The sequence below is a fragment of the Typha latifolia genome, chromosome 4, assembly GCF_019914945.1.
Source record: "Typha latifolia isolate L0001 chromosome 4, TyphaL0001v2, whole genome shotgun sequence".
NCBI classification, from domain to species: domain Eukaryota; kingdom Viridiplantae; phylum Streptophyta; class Magnoliopsida; order Poales; family Typhaceae; genus Typha; species Typha latifolia.
This window is the reverse complement of record NC_133089.1, coordinates 17,642,317-17,659,958: the sequence shown is the minus strand read 5'-3', so window position 1 is coordinate 17,659,958 and position 17,642 is coordinate 17,642,317. Positions and strand designations below refer to the sequence as shown.

Genomic DNA, 17,642 nt, shown 5'->3' with positions numbered 1-17,642 from the left:
CTTCATTCATCTTTAAAGCGGACAAAGCATTCAACAGTTTAAACCACGCAAAGATGACATGGAGGAATAAATAAATAATAATAATAATAATAATAAGAGTATACGAAGGCACGTGAGGTGTTCGATAAAAACTAAAACTGGTTTCCCAACTCCCAACGTGTGTGTAGAGAAGAATAGGCTGTAGTGGTCTATTATTGTGAGTTTGATGAAGGTAGGTAGACTTTGAAGCATGCAAAGCACGGAATACCACAATAATGGTGAAATGAGAAGTGACAGGAAAACAAAGGACGATATCACTGCAAGGCCTTTATAGTTTCACAGAAGCCACCAGAAGAAGCACGTGGAGGTATCCATCACTGCATATATACTATGTCAAAATTTTGGGATTTTCTTTCGTTAATGTAGAAAAAAAAAAGTGTTAGTGTGTTTCAGACTTGATTACAGGGCCACTACCCTCCCCCTCTTTGCTTGTTTCTTTAATTGTAAGAGTGATTTTTTTATTATTATTTACTCGATACTTATTGTTATTATAGTTTCATTGGTCTAAACGTGTGAAGATGGTTTCTAAAATCTCTCTTTATTTTTTTATTTATATTCTCATGTATTAAGTTGTAACAAAACAAAAAAAAAAGAAGAGAAAAAGAACACACATGTCCAAGTAGTTGTCATGAAATATAAAATAAATTCTATATTATAAAAGTTTAAGCAGTTGGATAATAATTTTAAGGTAGGGCGTTTGACATTTAAGCAGTTAGGTCGGATAGGTGAGCATAGGCATATAATTGGGCCAGATTGAATTGGACCCTAATAAATCCTCCAATTCCGCCCTCAACTTGGCTAATAAAAATGGCAATGTTTGTAAAGATTCAAGTGTTAGGTCGGGGCCACTCGTGTTCATGTGCATGATAACCCTCTGCATGCTTCGCGTCACCATCGATCGACCCAAGTTGCGGAGGCAAAGGTGAGGAAGATGAAGCCCCACGTCGGCCCGTAGTATTTTTATTTTTATTGGGCCTCCCGCTGTACGGCCCTGTCACCTAAAAGCCCAACAAGGTGGGGCCTTACCTATCTAGGCCACGGCAAGAGAGAGTTTTGATTGAGAGGGAATTATTCGAGGAGGAGCTGTTCATCCCCTCGGATAACTTTAGTTATCCTATCCGGAGGGACAGGCCCACCAAATTAAGGTTCGATAGTGTTGTATAAGAAAAGAGCAAGTAGAGTTGGGGGATTAATAGTGGGATGAGGAAAACAAAGAAGAAAAAAGATTCTCTAATCTATTATTTTTATATAAATATAACTGGGATTAAAATAGTAGTGAATCCAGTTGCGCAAAGTTTGCATCAATGATATGGGGATTGGGGGAGAAAGGAGGGTCACTGGACTGGGGGGAGGAGGACATGGCATTCCCTTAATATTCCCATCCATTCCGTGGATTAATTTAGATGAGTAAAATGAAGAAAGGATAAAAGGATATTATTGTCGGTCCATAGAAAACAATTGGGTAAGAGGGGGTGACGTGGCACGACGGGGTTGCAGCAGTGCCCCCAAATTGATGGGGAAACTCCCCAGGCCAGCGTTACACTTACATTACACCCGACGAAGCGCAGACGCCGCGCCCAAAAACACTCGCCTCTCTCTCCTCATGATTCTTCTTCCCCCCACCCTCCCTCACTTTATTAAAAAAAATATATTTATATATAATTTTTCCTATAGATTATTATATTATTCTGTCACTTTCCAAAAATAACCCCACTCAGAACTTTTTCCTACTTAAAAAAAATAAAAGGTAAGCTCGAACAAAGATCCGGGAGAGAGGAGAGAGGAGAGAGGAGAGGGATCCTACCGGAAACCTAATCGATCGCCGGGATTGGTCGCCATGAACTCCGGTGACGCGGCGGGGATGAAGTCGCCGCTCGAGAAGCCTCTCGCCAAGCTCACCGAAGAGGACATCGCCCAGCTCACCCGAGAGGACTGCCGCCGTTTCCTCAAGGACAAAGGTGGAGCACCTCTTCCTCTTCTTCCGATCGCTTCTCTGGACTCTTTTTCCTAACCCTTAGGTGACCCCCACGTACCGGTTTGGCGCAGGGATGCGGCGGCCCTCATGGAATAAGTCGCAGGCGATCCAGCAGGTCATCTCCCTCAAGGCCATCCTCGAAGGTCGCCAAGAGGAAGGCGATCCTCCCGCTGCCGGAGCCGCCGTCCGCAGGAAAGGTCATCCGTCTCCAGCTCCGCAGCACGTGAGCCGCACGCCCCCGTTCGAATGCTGACCTCCTTTTCCTCCCTCCCTCTCATATTTCTATCTTTAGGGAATTAAATAATCTATATATCGCTAACTCTAGCTCCCTTTCCTTAGATCGCTCCTTCCTCTCCTCGGAAGGAGGCCGCCGGCGACTCACCCGCTCCGGCGAATGATCCATCGCCCTACAGGAGAAGAGACCCGATACCGCCGGTCTTCTCCGCCGTCGACCCCTCCTGCCGGATCCCGCCGGAAAATCGCTGTGTCTCTCCCAGGTTCCACTCTCTCTCTCTCTCTCTCTCTCTCTCTCTCTCTCTCTCTCTCTCTCTCTCTCTCTCTCTCTCCTGCCTAAGCTTCCACCACTCTGTTGCTAACTTGCGCCGTTCAGTGAGTGGAGTAAGATTCTTTTTTGTGTAAAGTATTTTATCCGATCCTACGGCTGGGAGAACCCGATTGGATGGGCTCCCGTTCATCGGGTCCGCTAAAAGGAGTGTGATAGATTGGACGGCCTTGATTACATCTGATACGTGATATTTTCAGGACTGCGGCGGAACTCCCGTTTGGGCAAATGACCATCTTCTACGACGGCAAGGTCAACGTCTTCGACGGTGTAACGCCCGATAAGGTAACAAAACCCTGGTATGCCTCCTGCGGCGGTGACCTTAAACTAACCCCACCCCACTTGAACCTGGTTTAATAAATTTCCAGGCTCGGGCGATCATGCATCTCGCGGCGAGTCCGGTTCGCTACGATTGTAGACCCGTTCCGCCTCCCCTGAGCCGGCAGCCTCCTCCTCGCTTCCCTCCGACATTTCTTGCTCCGCGTCCGGTCCATCCTGCTTCCCCAGTCGCCGGCATTTTTCCAACCTCGCCGGCCGGTAAACAACTCTAATTAGTAATTACACTATATTCCGCCACGTACGATCTATGGATACGTACGTTCGTACGAAACGTTAGGAAGAAAAAAAAATATATGTATATTATACATACAAAAAAGAGCGTACCATTCTTATCGGCTTGATATTTGATGGGACGGCTGTGATTCAGGTTTAGGCAAGTCGCCTCGGAGTCTCCAGGTCCAGGAGAGCGTGGAGTGGAGATCCCTGCGGGAAACCGAGCCTGGTAAGAGAGCGGAGCAAGGCTACCGGGTAAAATTTGCTGCTATTAATTATCCTTAATTCGCCTTTGCCTTCGCTCACAACTCACGACTCACGACTCACGACTCACGACTCACGACCAAGTAAAATGTGACCCCTCCCTTCCGTCCGACGTGGTCGAAAGGGCGACCCTTCGGGGCGTGTGGTTGGGCTTTAGTGGGCTGTGGGGTCCAGTGAGGCGATGATGAGTCCCACACATTGACGTGATTTGTCTTAGATTGGTGGGGCCCACCCACTACTGCGTTGTCCATTCCTCTTGCATGGTCCACACCCATCTTCCCGCTGAAACCAAGCTAGCCAGCCAGGTCCACCGAGCCCCCTGTTTATATTTGCCTAAAGATTTGGATCTGGTCACCACCTTGCTGACCCCATGGCCATCGACCATGGACCATGGTTCCCATCCCCCTGCAAATTGCAATATTACACACCTACCCATTCCTTAATACTTGTCGCTAGCTACACATCCCTATCACTCCTTTCTCATGGATGGATGGATGGACGGACGGATGTCTCATCTCGGAATTATTTTTCATTTTAATTCCCTTTGTTTTACAAGTTATGGGTGGTATTTAATTACAACAATTTGTAGTCTCTGCCCAATCCGAAATTAAGAATGAGCTTAAGCTCCATGGGATTATTACTGGGTCCGCACTGGAGTTTGCGTCCCACCCTCAACCGACAACCCTTGTTATTGGTGGAGTAACCCAAGTCAACATACCAAAATTTTCAAATTTCCAAGAGGTGCTGATTTCTTTATGTAAATTCCTCTAGTACAAAATCCAGGACATTCCAACATGTACGATTGCACACTTCTGCTTTCCCGTTGTGATTTTAAGCGCTAGTTAGCTCTCCGGTGTAAAAGGATTTAAAAAAGAAGACAAACGATTGTCGGTCATTTGATTTTTCTCTCTTCTCAAGAGCTCCAATGCTTCCTTGCTCCTTGTTTTCCTAACGCAAGTATCATTATTAATGAGTCCTATGTTATCAATTAACATCGAAAAGGTTATTGAGGAGGCATGAAGTTATATTCGGAAAGGTTCTTTACCTATCAACGACACGAAAGATAGGTTCTTTAATCTTTACTTGACTGCTGGGGGTCATAGTACCGTTAGTTATCTGTTTCCTTCACTATTATTATAAATTAATGTCGTTCTCAACCTGCAACAGAATGTCCTACAAGTAGAAAAGCATCACTGCAAAGGTACATAGAGAAAAGGAAAGACAGGTACGAGTTTCTTACATTAGAGTTGACCTGATATCTCTACTTGGATTATTGGCTCTGCGGTGACAGGCTTCAATGACATATTGCACCTGAAGGTTTAAGGGAAAAAGGGTTCATGGAGGTTCATCTTCTTCAAGAACGGAAATGATGTACTTTAGTCAGAAGATCCAGGGCCAGACATCAAATGAGCAATTAAACAGAACAAATATCAGCTCATTAGCACCACCGAGACCACCGGGCACACCCACTAGGTGCAGCTCAGTGGAAAACCAGGCAGAAAAGATCTGCTTCTCCATCGATCTTAATGATGAATGTAAGGAAGTGTGATCTTTCAGAGTTTCCTAGCAGATAGTTATTTTCTAAATCACATATCTCTACAGAAAGTCAGTAAAAACTGGAATCTGGAGTGAGTGCATAAGGTGACGCTTTATAAAATAAACACCTTACAATCTTGAGTTAGCTCGTTGACAATGGCTTATGGAGCATTTTGTTGGAACCTTTCTTCCTTTCGTTCTACTTACCGTCTGTCTTTTGTTACAACATTATGATTCCCCTTCTGCCTTGTGTCTTCTATGCACCTTGTAGGGTGATTACATTATTATCTCCCAAAAAGCAAGGGACTAACTCTACCAACTGAGAAATCATTAGGGTGTAATATGAGACTGTCCATGCTAGTTTTCATGTTTAAACATTTCCAGGCAAATGTGAGCCATAATCCTTGCTTATTACTATAGTAATCTCAAGAGCCGAATATTTCTCTTGGGTGTGACTATGGTAATATACTAATATCACAGTGTTGGAAGATTAAAGTCTGAGCTTTTTTATTAGCCTAAATTTTAGAGAAACCAGATGATTTATATGGTAACCAAGATGGAGATACTGAATTTGATACTTTCGAGGTCATTTGTGAACAAGATCTCGGCCCATTTAATTGAAATCAATATCTTGAACCTATTGAAGTCTCAATCTCAAATACATAGAAAGGAAAATTTGAATTCACTATTCTTGATAAGCTTAAACTTTTACAGAACATGGTGATTCCAGACACAGCTTATACTAGTTAGTGCCACTAATGTAAGAGAAGACTCACTGTAGCTATCTTACTGAAAATTTGGTTGTGTTTGGTTTTATGGACTAACGTCAGTTTGTATAAACAATAAAGTAGGGCTAATTTCTGTATTGAAAGTCCAATTTGAAGATTTGGTTTACCACTTTAAGTACAGTGATAAGCTAGTTCTAATTCGTCTTTCTTTAGCCTTATGGCCGAAATGACAGCATCTCTATAGGGAAGCTTAAGGAGATCTTGTATGAAGACAAACTACATATGGGAAAGGAATGATTGTCCCTTGCAAATTTATGTAATATGGACTTTAATTTTTGTTGAACAGCAGAAGTTTTACATATCACAGTAGTTTTTACTGATAATTTGTTCATCTAGTCTGAACCATTGTGCATCAGGAACATGCCATCATGCTGCATCATGCTTTATGCTATCTGCTTTCTCACGCATATTAAGTGTGTCAGCCATTTTTAGTGAACTTCCTCTTAGCTCAGGTTCAGCTGGCATAGACATATGGCTTCATAAATCTGGTATCATATTGTTTTAAATTATACATATTTCTTGAGCATTAAACTCTGAAGATTTGATTGCTGCTTCCATCTAAATTCAAACAGGCGGTGACAATTAAGGAGCCTATTTTTCATCAATCAATTGTTGCTGATTAAAATCTTTTGGTGCGAGAATGAAAGCCCAGTCCTTTCGCAGGATGGATGTGAATTTGTGGTCCACTTTATTCTGAAGTCCCTACATTTTATCATGTCCTCTTACGCATTGAAAGTTATTTGCCTGCGGAGGCTGTCTCATCAATTGGGATGCTACAAGCTTGTTTACAGCTTACCAGGGAAGATGTTGGAGAGAAGTAACAAGCCAATCTGAGGACCACATGTAAGAATGCAAGCTTCATCCTTAAGTCTATAGATGAGGGCCAAGTATTATAGCTCTTTTGGTCAGATGAACTCTGATGCAGATAATACCGAAGTGCCTAGATTTAGGCCTGTGTTGCAGTTCAATCTGGATCAGTAGTGTCTCCACTATTAGATGAATGTGACATGAGTTTTCTTTTATGTAACGGGAGATGAAGTTATAATAATCTTGCATTAAGCTTCTCTTCTAAAAGCTAGTGTTAGTTCATTTTATGCTAAGAGTGTTGAGCTACTGAACACTAATACTATTTCCGACGTCTCCTTTAATAAAGGGGGGCCCTCTATATAGTTACTATGTATAATATTATGGTTAGGTATGCTTGTTAGAATGCAGATATGTTCAATTCTTGGAAAGCTGATGCATAACAGGCGAATAATTGTGATACACTATCATGATTGTTCAACTAGAATGCTGCAATTTGTTTTTGCTTTTTTTCAGAATATATTGTATGGCCATTTAAATGTGTGTAAATCCTTTGAAACTTTCACTGAACTGTATGCTCTGAATTTGTTTTTTCTTTTCTTTTCTTTTCCAGTGATGCCTGTTCATGTGGGTATTAATGTGAACACATAAATAAATGTCTAGAGGACTTCCCTTTGTGTGTGATACTATTTCTTTTGAAGTGTTATCCTAGAATTATAAGTGTACTCCATAATATAAATTTTGTGCCAATAGTATAAGACCAGGAGTCAATTTGTAGACTCCTTATTCAAACTACACTTGATATAATAAAACAACAGCAAGATCCTTGATCAACTGATGTGGGCCAGCTCATGTGATCTTCCATATCAAATATTGGCCCCTGCTTTCAGTGAAGTAGTTGAGCAGATGTTGAATGCCATGGACATCAGCTTATTAGACCTTTTGTTTTCTTTTTTATCCATCAGTTGCATTAGTGATTCAGTTTATATATTGTTTCTGAAGAAATCAATCAATCAATCATTTCATGATGGACTTACTAGGTCCAATCTAAGTATAGTAGCTTATCTACTGAACTAACCTTGTTAAGTATACGAAATAGCATGCGCAAGTATCTTCACTGCAAATACTTGATAGTTGAAATAGATTAGTATATCTTAACAAGAAACCCATAATTCTTCGATATCTTATCTAGGTGAATTTATTATACTCCTTTTCTTTTCTTCTTTTAAAAAACTTATCCCAAGAAAAAAAGAAAGAAAATGTTCATGAAAAGAAACGCCGTCTCCCAACCACTTAGCATACTTTAGAAGGGTAGATGATGGTTTACAGTTAGGAAGGCACGTTGCCGAACACGAGCCAGGATAGAATTTTTTTAATGCTTTGTATTTAGTAAATCAAAAGGTTAATATAGAAGTCAGTTAGAGGCTTTAGATTATTTTTGACAAGGTAGTCCCACCTATTTGGAGCAAGTAAAGTGTAGTCCCTCGTCTTATTAAAAATAATTAGCAAGAACTAATCCTTACGTCAGACCAAGTGAATGCATCTCTTTTCCCGTACCATATTTGGTTTAATTTTGACCAACACAACCTACTCTAATCTTGCTAAAAGATTCTCAACTAAAACAAAAGGCACTTTAAAGTTATAACAACTAACAGCATTAACTCTCTAAACCACTCCAAGTCTGACCAAATCCTCCATGTTTAAGAGGACAAGAACGGTCATGAGGTTAGAGACTCTAGTTTACTTCATCATCTCCCAACTGCTTTGCTTTTTAGGTTAGCTTGGTGATCAAATATAACAAAGTGAAATAAAAAGGGTAGGTGAGGGGATTAGTTTGAAGAAACTCGAAAAGAAACCGTTGAGTTCAAGGTGGCCAAATCCTCACCTACTGCTACTTGCTCTTCTTCTATGCCCACATGAGCTTGTCGGCTATTCTGTGATATATAGCCGTTATTATGTCATTTGTCTCCCTTCTTTCCTTTTCCAAAATTTAAGAGCCACTAGAATAGGATTGGAAAGAATAATGGTACTAATTATTCGTCTAATTGGTATTAATTAAGTTAAAATCTCTTGATTGATAGCTCTCAGTGTCACTATCCTATGCAGATTATTTGTAAAAGGTTTTAAGATGTAGAAAAGTTTTTGCTAGATAACGCATGTAACTTAGTCATAACGATGGTCAATTTTTGGAACATTTGACTTCGAGAGGGGAGAGAGAGGGGGGAAAATGGTCACTTTTGTCAAAGTTTAAAGGCCTAATTACATAATTATGCGATTAATTATGATGCTAATAGTCCAATGTACATAATTTTATATTAAGACAAGAACATGGGACTACCAATTGGACTCAAGCACTCAGTGTTGTTCTAGTGCTTATCGAATTAAACTCCTTTCCTTTCTCGCCCAAAAAGAAAGAGTACTACCGCTGCAGGATAAAGAGAGGGCGGGGGCGGCTCCTCTTTTCAGGCAAAGAAAGAAGAGATCGAGAGCTTTGGATTCCTCTGCAGATTTGGGATTCGGAGCCCCCAGTCGGAATCGTTGCTTCTCCCAACAGTGTGGGCTCTTCTGCTGCTTTCTGTCTCCTGTCCTACTTTGGTCGGTTTGGCCGATTTCTATTTCTGTTTTTCGTTATAATCTTTTGATCTACGAGGATGGTTTTTGGCGATTCACCATAAAGGCCGCTCCTTTATCAATTTGATGCGAATCATAGGTTCACCATTTAGATACAAAGGAGACGCCTTTGTTTATTCTAATGTGTTTAGAATCGATTTCTCCGTCTCATTCCCCAGACCCAGACTTTCATACCCCTTTTTGGTTTGAAACGATATTGCTTGAGAGGATATAAATCATACGGAAGCCATCTTATAGTTGGCTGTTGGTGTGGGAAGAAGAGCTCAATTTGTTGTAGAATCATTATTTTTTCTTTCTATTTTTTCATATTTTGGGGGAAGGAAAAATCCATTTGAGAATTGTGGAGATTTGGGGGTCTACTACTCTCTCCGATGCCATGAGGAAGCTCTTCTTCTCTGGGTCCTCTTGCAAAGAAACCCAACTCCATTCTATGAATATGAACCCTCAGTCTTGGCTGAAAGTTGAAAGAGGAAAGTTGCTAAAGTTCTATGGCCATTCTCCTTCTTCAATGTAAGCACTCTCATTCTTTCTCTGTCACTTAATTTTGATTCTTTGCATCACTTGCTTAATCCGCTTGGATACTAATTTTCTTCTTTCTTGTCATCAAATCTTTGTAGGGATTCTCTCATAAAGGTTGCAGAACCACCTGTTCTTCCACTCTTTAAGCCAGTCGACCATGTAGAAGTCTTAGCTGCAATACATGAGGAGCTAGAATCTTGCCCACCAGATGAGAGGTCAAACCTGTACTTGCTCCAGTTTCAGGTGTTTAGGGGTCTTGGAGAGCTCAAGTTGTCTCATAGGAGCCTCCGCTCTGCGTGGGAGAAAGCTAGCACAATATATGAGAAACTCATATTTGGAGCATGGCTGAAGTATGAGAAACAAGGAGAAGAACCTATATCAGATCTTCTTGCTTCCTGCCACAAGTGTTCTCAAGAATTCAGGCTCTTGGACTTTGTTTCTCAAGTCTCTTCTGAGGAAGTCGAGAGAAAGAGTACACGTGATCTTAATGGATTGCAAGTTTCCTCGATCGTCTATTTTGAAATAGGAGATCAAAAGATAGCCTGCGATCGAGAAAAGATTGCAGCTTTGTCTACTCCACTTCACAGGATGCTTAATGGGGGTTTCATGGAGTCACAGCTTGACGTCATAGATATGTCTCAGAACGGTATCTCCCCTCTGGCTATGAGAGCTGTCTGTGAATTCAGCTTTTCAGGTAGATTGCTTGACTTGTCTCCAGACATTTTATTGGAAATATTGATATTTGCAAATAAATTTTGCTGCAATGGACTGAAAGATGCTTGTGATCGGAAACTTGCATCTTTTGTTTCTTCACGGCAAGATGCTATAGACTTCATGGAGTGTGCACTGGAATTAGATTCTTCTATCCTTGCCACTTCATGTTTGCAGGTGTTCTTATACGAACTTCCTCAGTGCTTGAGTGATGAGAGGGTGGTCAAAATTTTCTGCAGTACAAATAAAGAGCAAAGGTCGATTATGGTTGGCCTCGCCTCATTCTCTCTGTATTCCTTGCTTAGCGAAGTTTCAATGAGCAACAATCCAAGGTCAGAAGTTACAGCTTCTTTCTTGGAAAAGCTAGTAGAATCGGCAACAGATAATAGGCAAAAGCAATTCGCCCTTCACAAACTTGGTTGCGTGAAGCTTTTAAGAAAAGAGTACAGTGAAGCCGAGCGACTGTTTAATGCAGCCTTTGCTGCTGGGCATGTCTACTCTGTTGCTGGCTTGGCTAGACTGGCTCACCTCAGGGGCAATAAACATTTGGCTCATAAGAAACTTAGCTCTATTATATCTACCTGTTTGCCACTTGGTTGGATGTATCAAGAGAGAGCTCTACATTCTGATGATGATAACAAGTGGAAAGATCTTAACAAGGCGACAGAGTTGGATCCCACTCTTCTTTACCCTTACATGTTTCGAGCAGCATCTTTGATAAACAAGCAAAGTGTTGAAGCTGGGCTTATGGAGATAAACCGTATTCTGGGTTTCAAGCTGGCCCTAGAATGCTTAGAGATAAGATTCTGTTTGCACCTTGCTCTTGAAGATTATAGAGCTGCTCTACGTGATGTTCAGGTGATCCTTACACTCTCTCCTGACTATCGAATGTTTGAGGGGCGTGTGGCAGCTAAGCAATTGCAAATTCTTGTCGGGGAACATGTGGAGCATTGGACAACTGCAGAGTGCTGGCTGCAACTTTATGATCGTTGGTCATCTGTAGATGATATCGGTTCACTTTCAGTTATTTATCAGATGCTAGAGTCAGATGCACCCAAAGGAGTATTATACTTTAGGCAATCTTTGCTTCTCCTTAGGTAATTCTTACATATATATGTGAGCAAAATCATAATCAAGATTGTAATTTGCATTCTATCATTTCTTTGTGCACTTATATGTAGGAATTTGATTCTTTTTATCAGATTGAACTGTCCTGAAGCAGCCATGCGCAGCTTGCAGCTTGCACGCCAGCATGCAGCAAGTGAACATGAACGGTTGGTATATGAAGGATGGATTCTGTATGATACAGGTCACTGTGAGGAAGGGTTGCGTAAAGCGGAGGAGTCAATCTCTTTGCAAAGGTCATTTGAGGCTTTCTTTCTGAAAGCCTATGCTTTGGCAGATTCAGGACTTGATCCGTCATCTTCTGCTACTGTCATTTCACTTCTTGAAGACGCTTTGAAATGTCCTTCCGACAGACTCCGTAAGGGTCAGGTATATAATATTGGACTTACCATTCTTCCACTTTGAAGGAACATGCATATCCTATCCAGCACATTAAACTACCATTTGATCTCTTGTTATCAACACTCATGACATTCTGATTTCTCTTTATTCATTCATCAGCACCATCTTTTTCTTGCTTAGATTGCTTTCTGTGCCACTGAAGACTTTATATAGTTTAATATTCCAAAGATACTGCTCAATTGGTTTCTGCATATTCATCCAAGTTTGTTTCTGTTAGCCTTCAAGATCAACCCTAGAGCTTAGTCTGAGAGCATACAATGGGTTGATATGGTTGTAGATGTAACTAATGGCATTTTTTGTTATTGTACAGAACTTGAAACTTTTCTTTGTTACCTAACTTCAGTTTCCTTTTTGGATGCATTATGACTGTCATTCCTTGATAGAAGATTTAAGAAACCATCTAATGCTTGAATATTTCACCCTATCTCCTGAATGAGACCAACTCAATTCATTGCTTTAGTGCGTCAGTTCAAAGACAGCAACTAGTCTGACTGATTTCCAAGGCAATCACTAATTATAGTGAATTATAATATTCTCTTACGACTTATCTATAAGACTGTTCTAGAAATATGGGAATGTGCTAGGCACTGATATTTACTTTGTTGGTAACTATATATTGCATGATATAGCTGTATGAAAGAAAAAAAAATTTGAATGTTCAACATGTTTACCATGATGCAGGCCCTGAACAATCTTGGGAGTGTTTATGTTGACTGCGGGAAGCTAGACCTAGCAGCTGAATGCTACATCAGTGCCCTAAAGATCAGACACACACGAGCCCATCAGGGTCTTGCTCGTGTTCATTTCCTTAGGGATGATAGGAATGGTGCATATGAGGAAATGACCAAATTAATAGAGAAGGCCCGGAATAATGCATCAGCATATGAAAAGAGGTCAGAGTACTGTGAACGTGAACTTACAAAAGCAGATTTGCATATGGTGACCAAATTGGACCCTTTACGGGTGTACCCTTACAGATACCGTGCTGCTGGTAAGACCCATTTCCTCTAATGTCTACTTGCGCAGTCTGCTGTATTCTAGTTAGTACTCGGCTTAATCTCGCACTTTCTTTGGCACAACCCCAAATTTGTGAATAACATTGAGCTGCTTACTGAATTTGTAAACCATGTTGATTTGCATTGAACTCCTCAATCCGTTGCTAGTTTCTCTTCATAGTTAGTTTCCCACTTTCTCTACATATGAAGGGCTGGCATCTGTTTGCCTGTCACTATGTTGTTGGTTATGTCCTTGCCTTTCCTTCACCTGACATGGAAATAGATCTACTTTAATTTCAGTGTTGATGGATAACCACAAGGAAAGAGAAGCTATAGCAGAGCTGACGAGGGCCATAGCCTTCAAAGCTGACCTCCACTTGCTTCACCTGCGAGCTGCCTTCCATGAGCACGTCGGTGACATCTCAAGCGCTCTTCGAGACTGCAGGGCTGCTCTTTCCGTGGACCCAAACCACCAAGAGATGCTTGAGCTTCACAATCGCGTTAATAGCCAAGAACCCTGAATCCAGGACATGCAGCATCAGCAATTACATTTTGCTTATATTTTTACCCTATTTTGTTTGTAATTTATCTCTTGTAATAAGCTATTTTATTGTAGCTTCAGATATAAATATCAGAGCTGTTTACCCTCAGTATTTTGTATTTTGTATTGTAAATAATAAATCGAAGTGGGAGAAGATAGGCGTCAAATATTTCGATGATATTTAAAAATATTATGCATGAACTCCACGGTAGGAGATTTATTATTGAGACTGGAAGTAGATAGAGACGGCTCGATGCGACCTGAGGATTTGGGGCCAGCCGGCTAAGGCTAGGTTTCCCAAATTAAAAGGTGGTTAATTTAGCCTGATTGTGTGCTTAGGGTTGATATGGGCTAGGGCTAGAGGTAGGTGTGTCTCATTTTGTAGGGCTTGGACAGAAAGAAGCCCTAACTTGAATCTAGGTTGATCAGTTGGCCGCATATTTGCCAATTAGAGCTTTTGGATGTCATGGGTTGTTTGGATCGAATCTAGACTGCAAGTGGGTTTGGTGGATAGGTCTAGATTTTGGTAAGAGATAACTATGAAGATACCTGGAGATGGGCTAGGATTTGTATCTCGTGGGTGCATATGTAAGCTGGCTTAGGTCGGCTAGGTTTCTAGGGATGCCCCTTGCATGTAGTATTGTAGTTGCATTTGCATGCTACAAGTTGGAGGGTTGCCGACCTTGACGAAAAGAGACCGACCTAACAAGGGTTCTGGGGTGCCTGCAGTGGTTCAAAGAGGAAGGTGGCTAGGTGGTGGACGAGGCCAGTGAACCAAGAAGGACTGGCAGCGGCTTGGAGGGTAGCAGCTAAGAGATGGAGATGATGTGGCTTGGGGTCGAGGTTGTGGTACGGCTAGAAATGGAGGTTAGTCATGAGTTGATGTTGGAGGTGATTGATAAGATGGCTGAGTAGGTTAGTAAGGGTGCCTCAACAAGGGATGGTGGTAATGGCTTGCGGATGCGAAAGTATTCTAGCAGCTATAGTTGGTCGACAGCGGTGGCAAGCAAGACAAGAGACATACCAAAGATAGAGGAACAAGGGGTGATAACTTAAAGACGAGAGGGATTAGGAGATGGCTTACTTGCCCTAAGATGGCGGCTGCACATTTGATATACCAACCAACCCTTCAAAAAAAAAAAAAAAAAAAACCTTCCCACCAGTCGAACATGGAAATGGCCTGATCAGAAGCAACTGCATGCATACAGAAATAAAAAGCAAGAATGTTGCAAAACCCACAATTAATCTTTACCCCCTCAAATTTACTTCACCTCAGTTGCAGCAAGTTTCAAAGCATGGAAAAAAGAAAAGAAAGAGAAGCTTTACCAACCGCTAGAGAAAACCACGACGACAATTTAACTAAAAAAAATATGTCGTGTAGGGCTTTTGATTCTATTATACTGGATATTAAGGAGAGAGTGATGAAGCCCATTTTACCACTTACCAGAAAAGAAGCAAAGAATACTACGTTTCATCAATAGTCTCCTTAAAGGAAATGTCAAGATATTCAGCAAGGCTCAACTCCGAATCCAACTTAAGACTACTCTGGTTAGATATGCCTTTTGAATCAGTCAATGATTCTGGAAGCCAAGACGTAGAGATATTTCTGGGCTTCAGTATATCACCAACGACAGGTTTCAATTCACGCCATGGGTCTTCTACCATGGCCTTGCTGTAGTAGTGCTCCGGTTCCTCCAGGCCTGAATGGTTGTTGAAGCTTTGGCCCCTCCCACCTCTTCCTCTGGTATTAGTGCTGCTGCTGTATTGCCTGCCCTTGCCTCTTCCAGAATATGAGTGAGGGCTACCTCTGATTCCAGGATTACCCATAGGACTGCCTCGCCCGTAACGTGGGCTTGTGAAACCACCTCTTGATGAATTAGGATAAAAGCCATGCATCAAAGAACCAGTAGATGCATTCCAGGGACCTGGACCACGCGAATAAGTTCCTTGGTGATCTGAGAAGGGACTTTGGAATTGAACTGATGCATTCCAGGGACCTGGGGCACTCGAATAAGTTCCTTGTTGACCTGGGAAGGGACTTTGGAATTGAACTGGACTCCTCCATGGACTGTTTTGGGGTGCTTGTGGTAGCATCGGAAATGGTATGTTGTTATCTGGTAACCAAGCTGTATTAAACTGCTGTGCAGGAGGATGGCTTGGAACCTCGTAATGGCTCCTTGGTCCTGCTAAACAAGTAAAGATAACAAAAAAATTGAACATGATTAGATGTTCTAATTTAGTACTTCAGAGAAATAAGCAATAAGCTACAACTAGTAAAAAGCTTTTCTTTAGTTCGTAAGATCTACTCAGGGGAAGCATATCTGAAGTTGCACTTTTCATGGTAAAGCCACAGCCCATCTGAATTATACTTCTATATCATGCCAAGGTAATGAATTACAGAATTAAGATGGAAATTTAGTTCAGCTGTGCTGAAACAAGAAAATCTCTATAACAGAATTTCCATATTTAAGCTGACTGAACAAGATGAGTAATGGAGAAACTTTACACATTTAATTACTAGGAGTTCAAGTGACAATTTTTTTTGCATTTACCCAATATATATTTCCTTACAGTCAGCCCATTGGATAGCATAATGGTCCATTTCATCAAGTCTTCAAGATAGTGATACTCATACTCTACTGAAAGTGATTAAAGATTAGATAAAGTACACATCACACTATGTACATGACCAAGGCATGCAAGTAATCTTTAAAGAGAAGAACTTTTATTGAAAAAAACCAGTCATCAGGACTTCTAAACCCAAAATTTCATGATCTATATGCAAACTAACTTGCAGCAGCTTCGGTGATTGCATTTTTAGGCGTGGAAGGGGTTGATCATTTTCAGCTTGCAGGTGATCTTAGCATGCAATGCACATATGCAACTCCTAAGGCCCTATGCAACAAGAAGGGAAAAAGGGGAAGAAAAATAAAAACGAACTCCTCATTGACAAAAAAATAACAGGATTTGTAATTAACAACCATCTTGCACTATCTCATGAACAACTGAATTCCTTCCCAACTATCCCCAAGACCCTAACTCTAGTATCTTGCATCCCAACTGGTATTGTGAAATGTCCCTTTTGCTATCAAATTCAACTTCAATGACCAATGCCCCATGCCAATGCGTCGGAGATAGTAGTGTCTTCCCAAGTCTCAGCTAGTGACTTGTGTTTGTCATTAGGATAAAAGATTCTTAAATCATGTCAGCATTAACCAGTGTTGGCAAGGTCTAGAAGTTATATGTAATGCAGTTCGTTCACAATTTCATTCTGCATACATCAAGATAATGCATAAGCATGGAGAAATGAGGAGCGTAAACATATATGGGCATAGTAGAGATCTGTAGGATTGTGCTTGATATTGTACTAAAAGGAATATTATTTGCATCTATTGTGCTATTGTGCTATTGTGCTCAAAGATCTTTTCTAGATAAAGTTCAACAATACGGGTAAGATTGAGAGATAAAGGTCGAAGGTTGCAGGTAAAAGCATTGTTCTCTAACTAACTCAACCAAATTGAGAAATCGAATTATCAAACAAATTAGTACAGTTGCACTCTGAAGTCGATTCAATTTATATTAGACCGACTTAACATTGAATTCAAATTTGTGCTAATTCGGAATCAGTTTATCACATATGCTGAATAAATGGAGGTAAATTAGTGAACAAAGGAGAGGATTTTGGAGAGATTACCATAAGCGCGAGTAAATTGAGTAGGGATAGAAGACGAAGGGCTATAATATTCACTCTTCCTCTTGTATCCTGAGAGCGCTGCCGCAGGATTCATGTAGTTGTCGAACCTAGGGGTACGTGGCGACATTTCTCCCGCCGGCGCCGCCGGGAACATAGGGTTCGGAAGCTGCTCCGGCAAAGGAGGATTCGGCGACGGAAAAGGCATATGGGGTGTCGCGGTGATTCGGGAGGCAGCGGAGGCCTCCGTACGAAGGCCTATGAATCTCTCCTCTCGCCTCGCCGACTCCTCCATGGATTGGAGAAGAGATCTAAGAGAGAGAGAGAGAGAGAGAGAGAGAGAGAGCGACGCAGCTCTGCTGTAGTCCGTACTTAAGAAGACCTGGTTTACTAAATCCGACCCGGATCCGAATCAAATAATTTGTTTTCTTAATCATTTACCAGTATCATAGTCTACGGGGCCGGTAAAGGCTCGGCCCATCTGTTACACGGGTGGGCTTTCATATG

At 41.4% G+C, this 17,642-nt stretch overlaps 3 protein-coding genes across 5 annotated transcripts; 2 read left to right on the top strand and 1 right to left on the bottom strand.

Moving 5' to 3' along the window:
* Positions 1-1,586: 1,586 nt before the first annotated feature.
* Positions 1,587-6,910, top strand: LOC140786063 (protein TIFY 4B-like). The gene is made up of 9 exons (XM_073134238.1): positions 1,587-1,997; positions 2,086-2,237; positions 2,354-2,511; positions 2,777-2,861; positions 2,945-3,113; positions 3,283-3,357; positions 4,560-4,617; positions 4,710-4,927; positions 6,289-6,910. The coding sequence occupies exons 1-9, from the start codon at positions 1,877-1,879 to the stop codon at positions 6,300-6,302; spliced, it is 1,050 nt and encodes a 349-aa protein (XP_072990339.1). The 5' UTR covers positions 1,587-1,876; the 3' UTR covers positions 6,303-6,910.
* Positions 6,911-8,869: 1,959 nt separating this feature from the next.
* On the top strand, positions 8,870-13,611 carry LOC140786381 (ETO1-like protein 1). Of its 2 annotated transcripts, none has more exons than XM_073134768.1 (5): positions 8,870-9,661; positions 9,769-11,478; positions 11,584-11,875; positions 12,590-12,899; positions 13,204-13,611. In XM_073134768.1, exons 1-5 carry the CDS (start codon positions 9,528-9,530, stop codon positions 13,422-13,424), a joined length of 2,667 nt encoding a protein of 888 aa, XP_072990869.1. In that variant the 5' UTR covers positions 8,870-9,527; the 3' UTR covers positions 13,425-13,611. The 2 variants fall into 2 exon arrangements, with proteins under 2 accessions (XP_072990869.1, XP_072990870.1); XM_073134769.1 differs by having other exon boundaries at positions 13,187-13,611.
* A 1,059-nt stretch (positions 13,612-14,670) lies between these two features.
* LOC140786380 (uncharacterized) lies at positions 14,671-17,506 on the bottom strand. 2 transcript variants are annotated; one of them, XM_073134765.1, is made up of 2 exons: positions 17,139-17,506; positions 14,671-15,630 (listed from the first exon to the last, which is right to left on the bottom strand). In XM_073134765.1, the coding sequence occupies exons 1-2, from the start codon at positions 17,428-17,430 to the stop codon at positions 14,909-14,911; spliced, it is 1,014 nt and encodes a 337-aa protein (XP_072990866.1). In that variant the 5' UTR covers positions 17,431-17,506; the 3' UTR covers positions 14,671-14,908. The 2 variants fall into 2 exon arrangements, with proteins under 2 accessions (XP_072990866.1, XP_072990867.1); XM_073134766.1 differs by having other exon boundaries at positions 14,671-15,627.
* Positions 17,507-17,642: the final 136 nt, after the last annotated feature.

Coding starts and splice junctions, on each gene's coding strand:
- LOC140786063 (XM_073134238.1), top strand. CDS start 1,877: ATGAACTCCGGTGACGCGGCGGGGATGAAGTCGCCGCTCGAGAAGCCT. Junction 2,512..2,776: donor AATCGCTGTGTCTCTCCCAG/GTTCCACTCTCT, acceptor TGATATTTTCAG/GACTGCGGCGGAACTCCCGT. Junction 3,114..3,282: donor TTTTCCAACCTCGCCGGCCG/GTAAACAACTCT, acceptor GCTGTGATTCAG/GTTTAGGCAAGTCGCCTCGG.
- LOC140786381 (XM_073134768.1), top strand. CDS start 9,528: ATGAGGAAGCTCTTCTTCTCTGGGTCCTCTTGCAAAGAAACCCAACTC. Junction 11,479..11,583: donor CAATCTTTGCTTCTCCTTAG/GTAATTCTTACA, acceptor TCTTTTTATCAG/ATTGAACTGTCCTGAAGCAG. Junction 12,900..13,203: donor TTACAGATACCGTGCTGCTG/GTAAGACCCATT, acceptor CTTTAATTTCAG/TGTTGATGGATAACCACAAG.
- LOC140786380 (XM_073134765.1), bottom strand. CDS start 17,430: ATGGAGGAGTCGGCGAGGCGAGAGGAGAGATTCATAGGCCTTCGTACG. Junction 15,631..17,138: donor TCAATTTACTCGCGCTTATG/GTAATCTCTCCA, acceptor TTACTTGTTTAG/CAGGACCAAGGAGCCATTAC.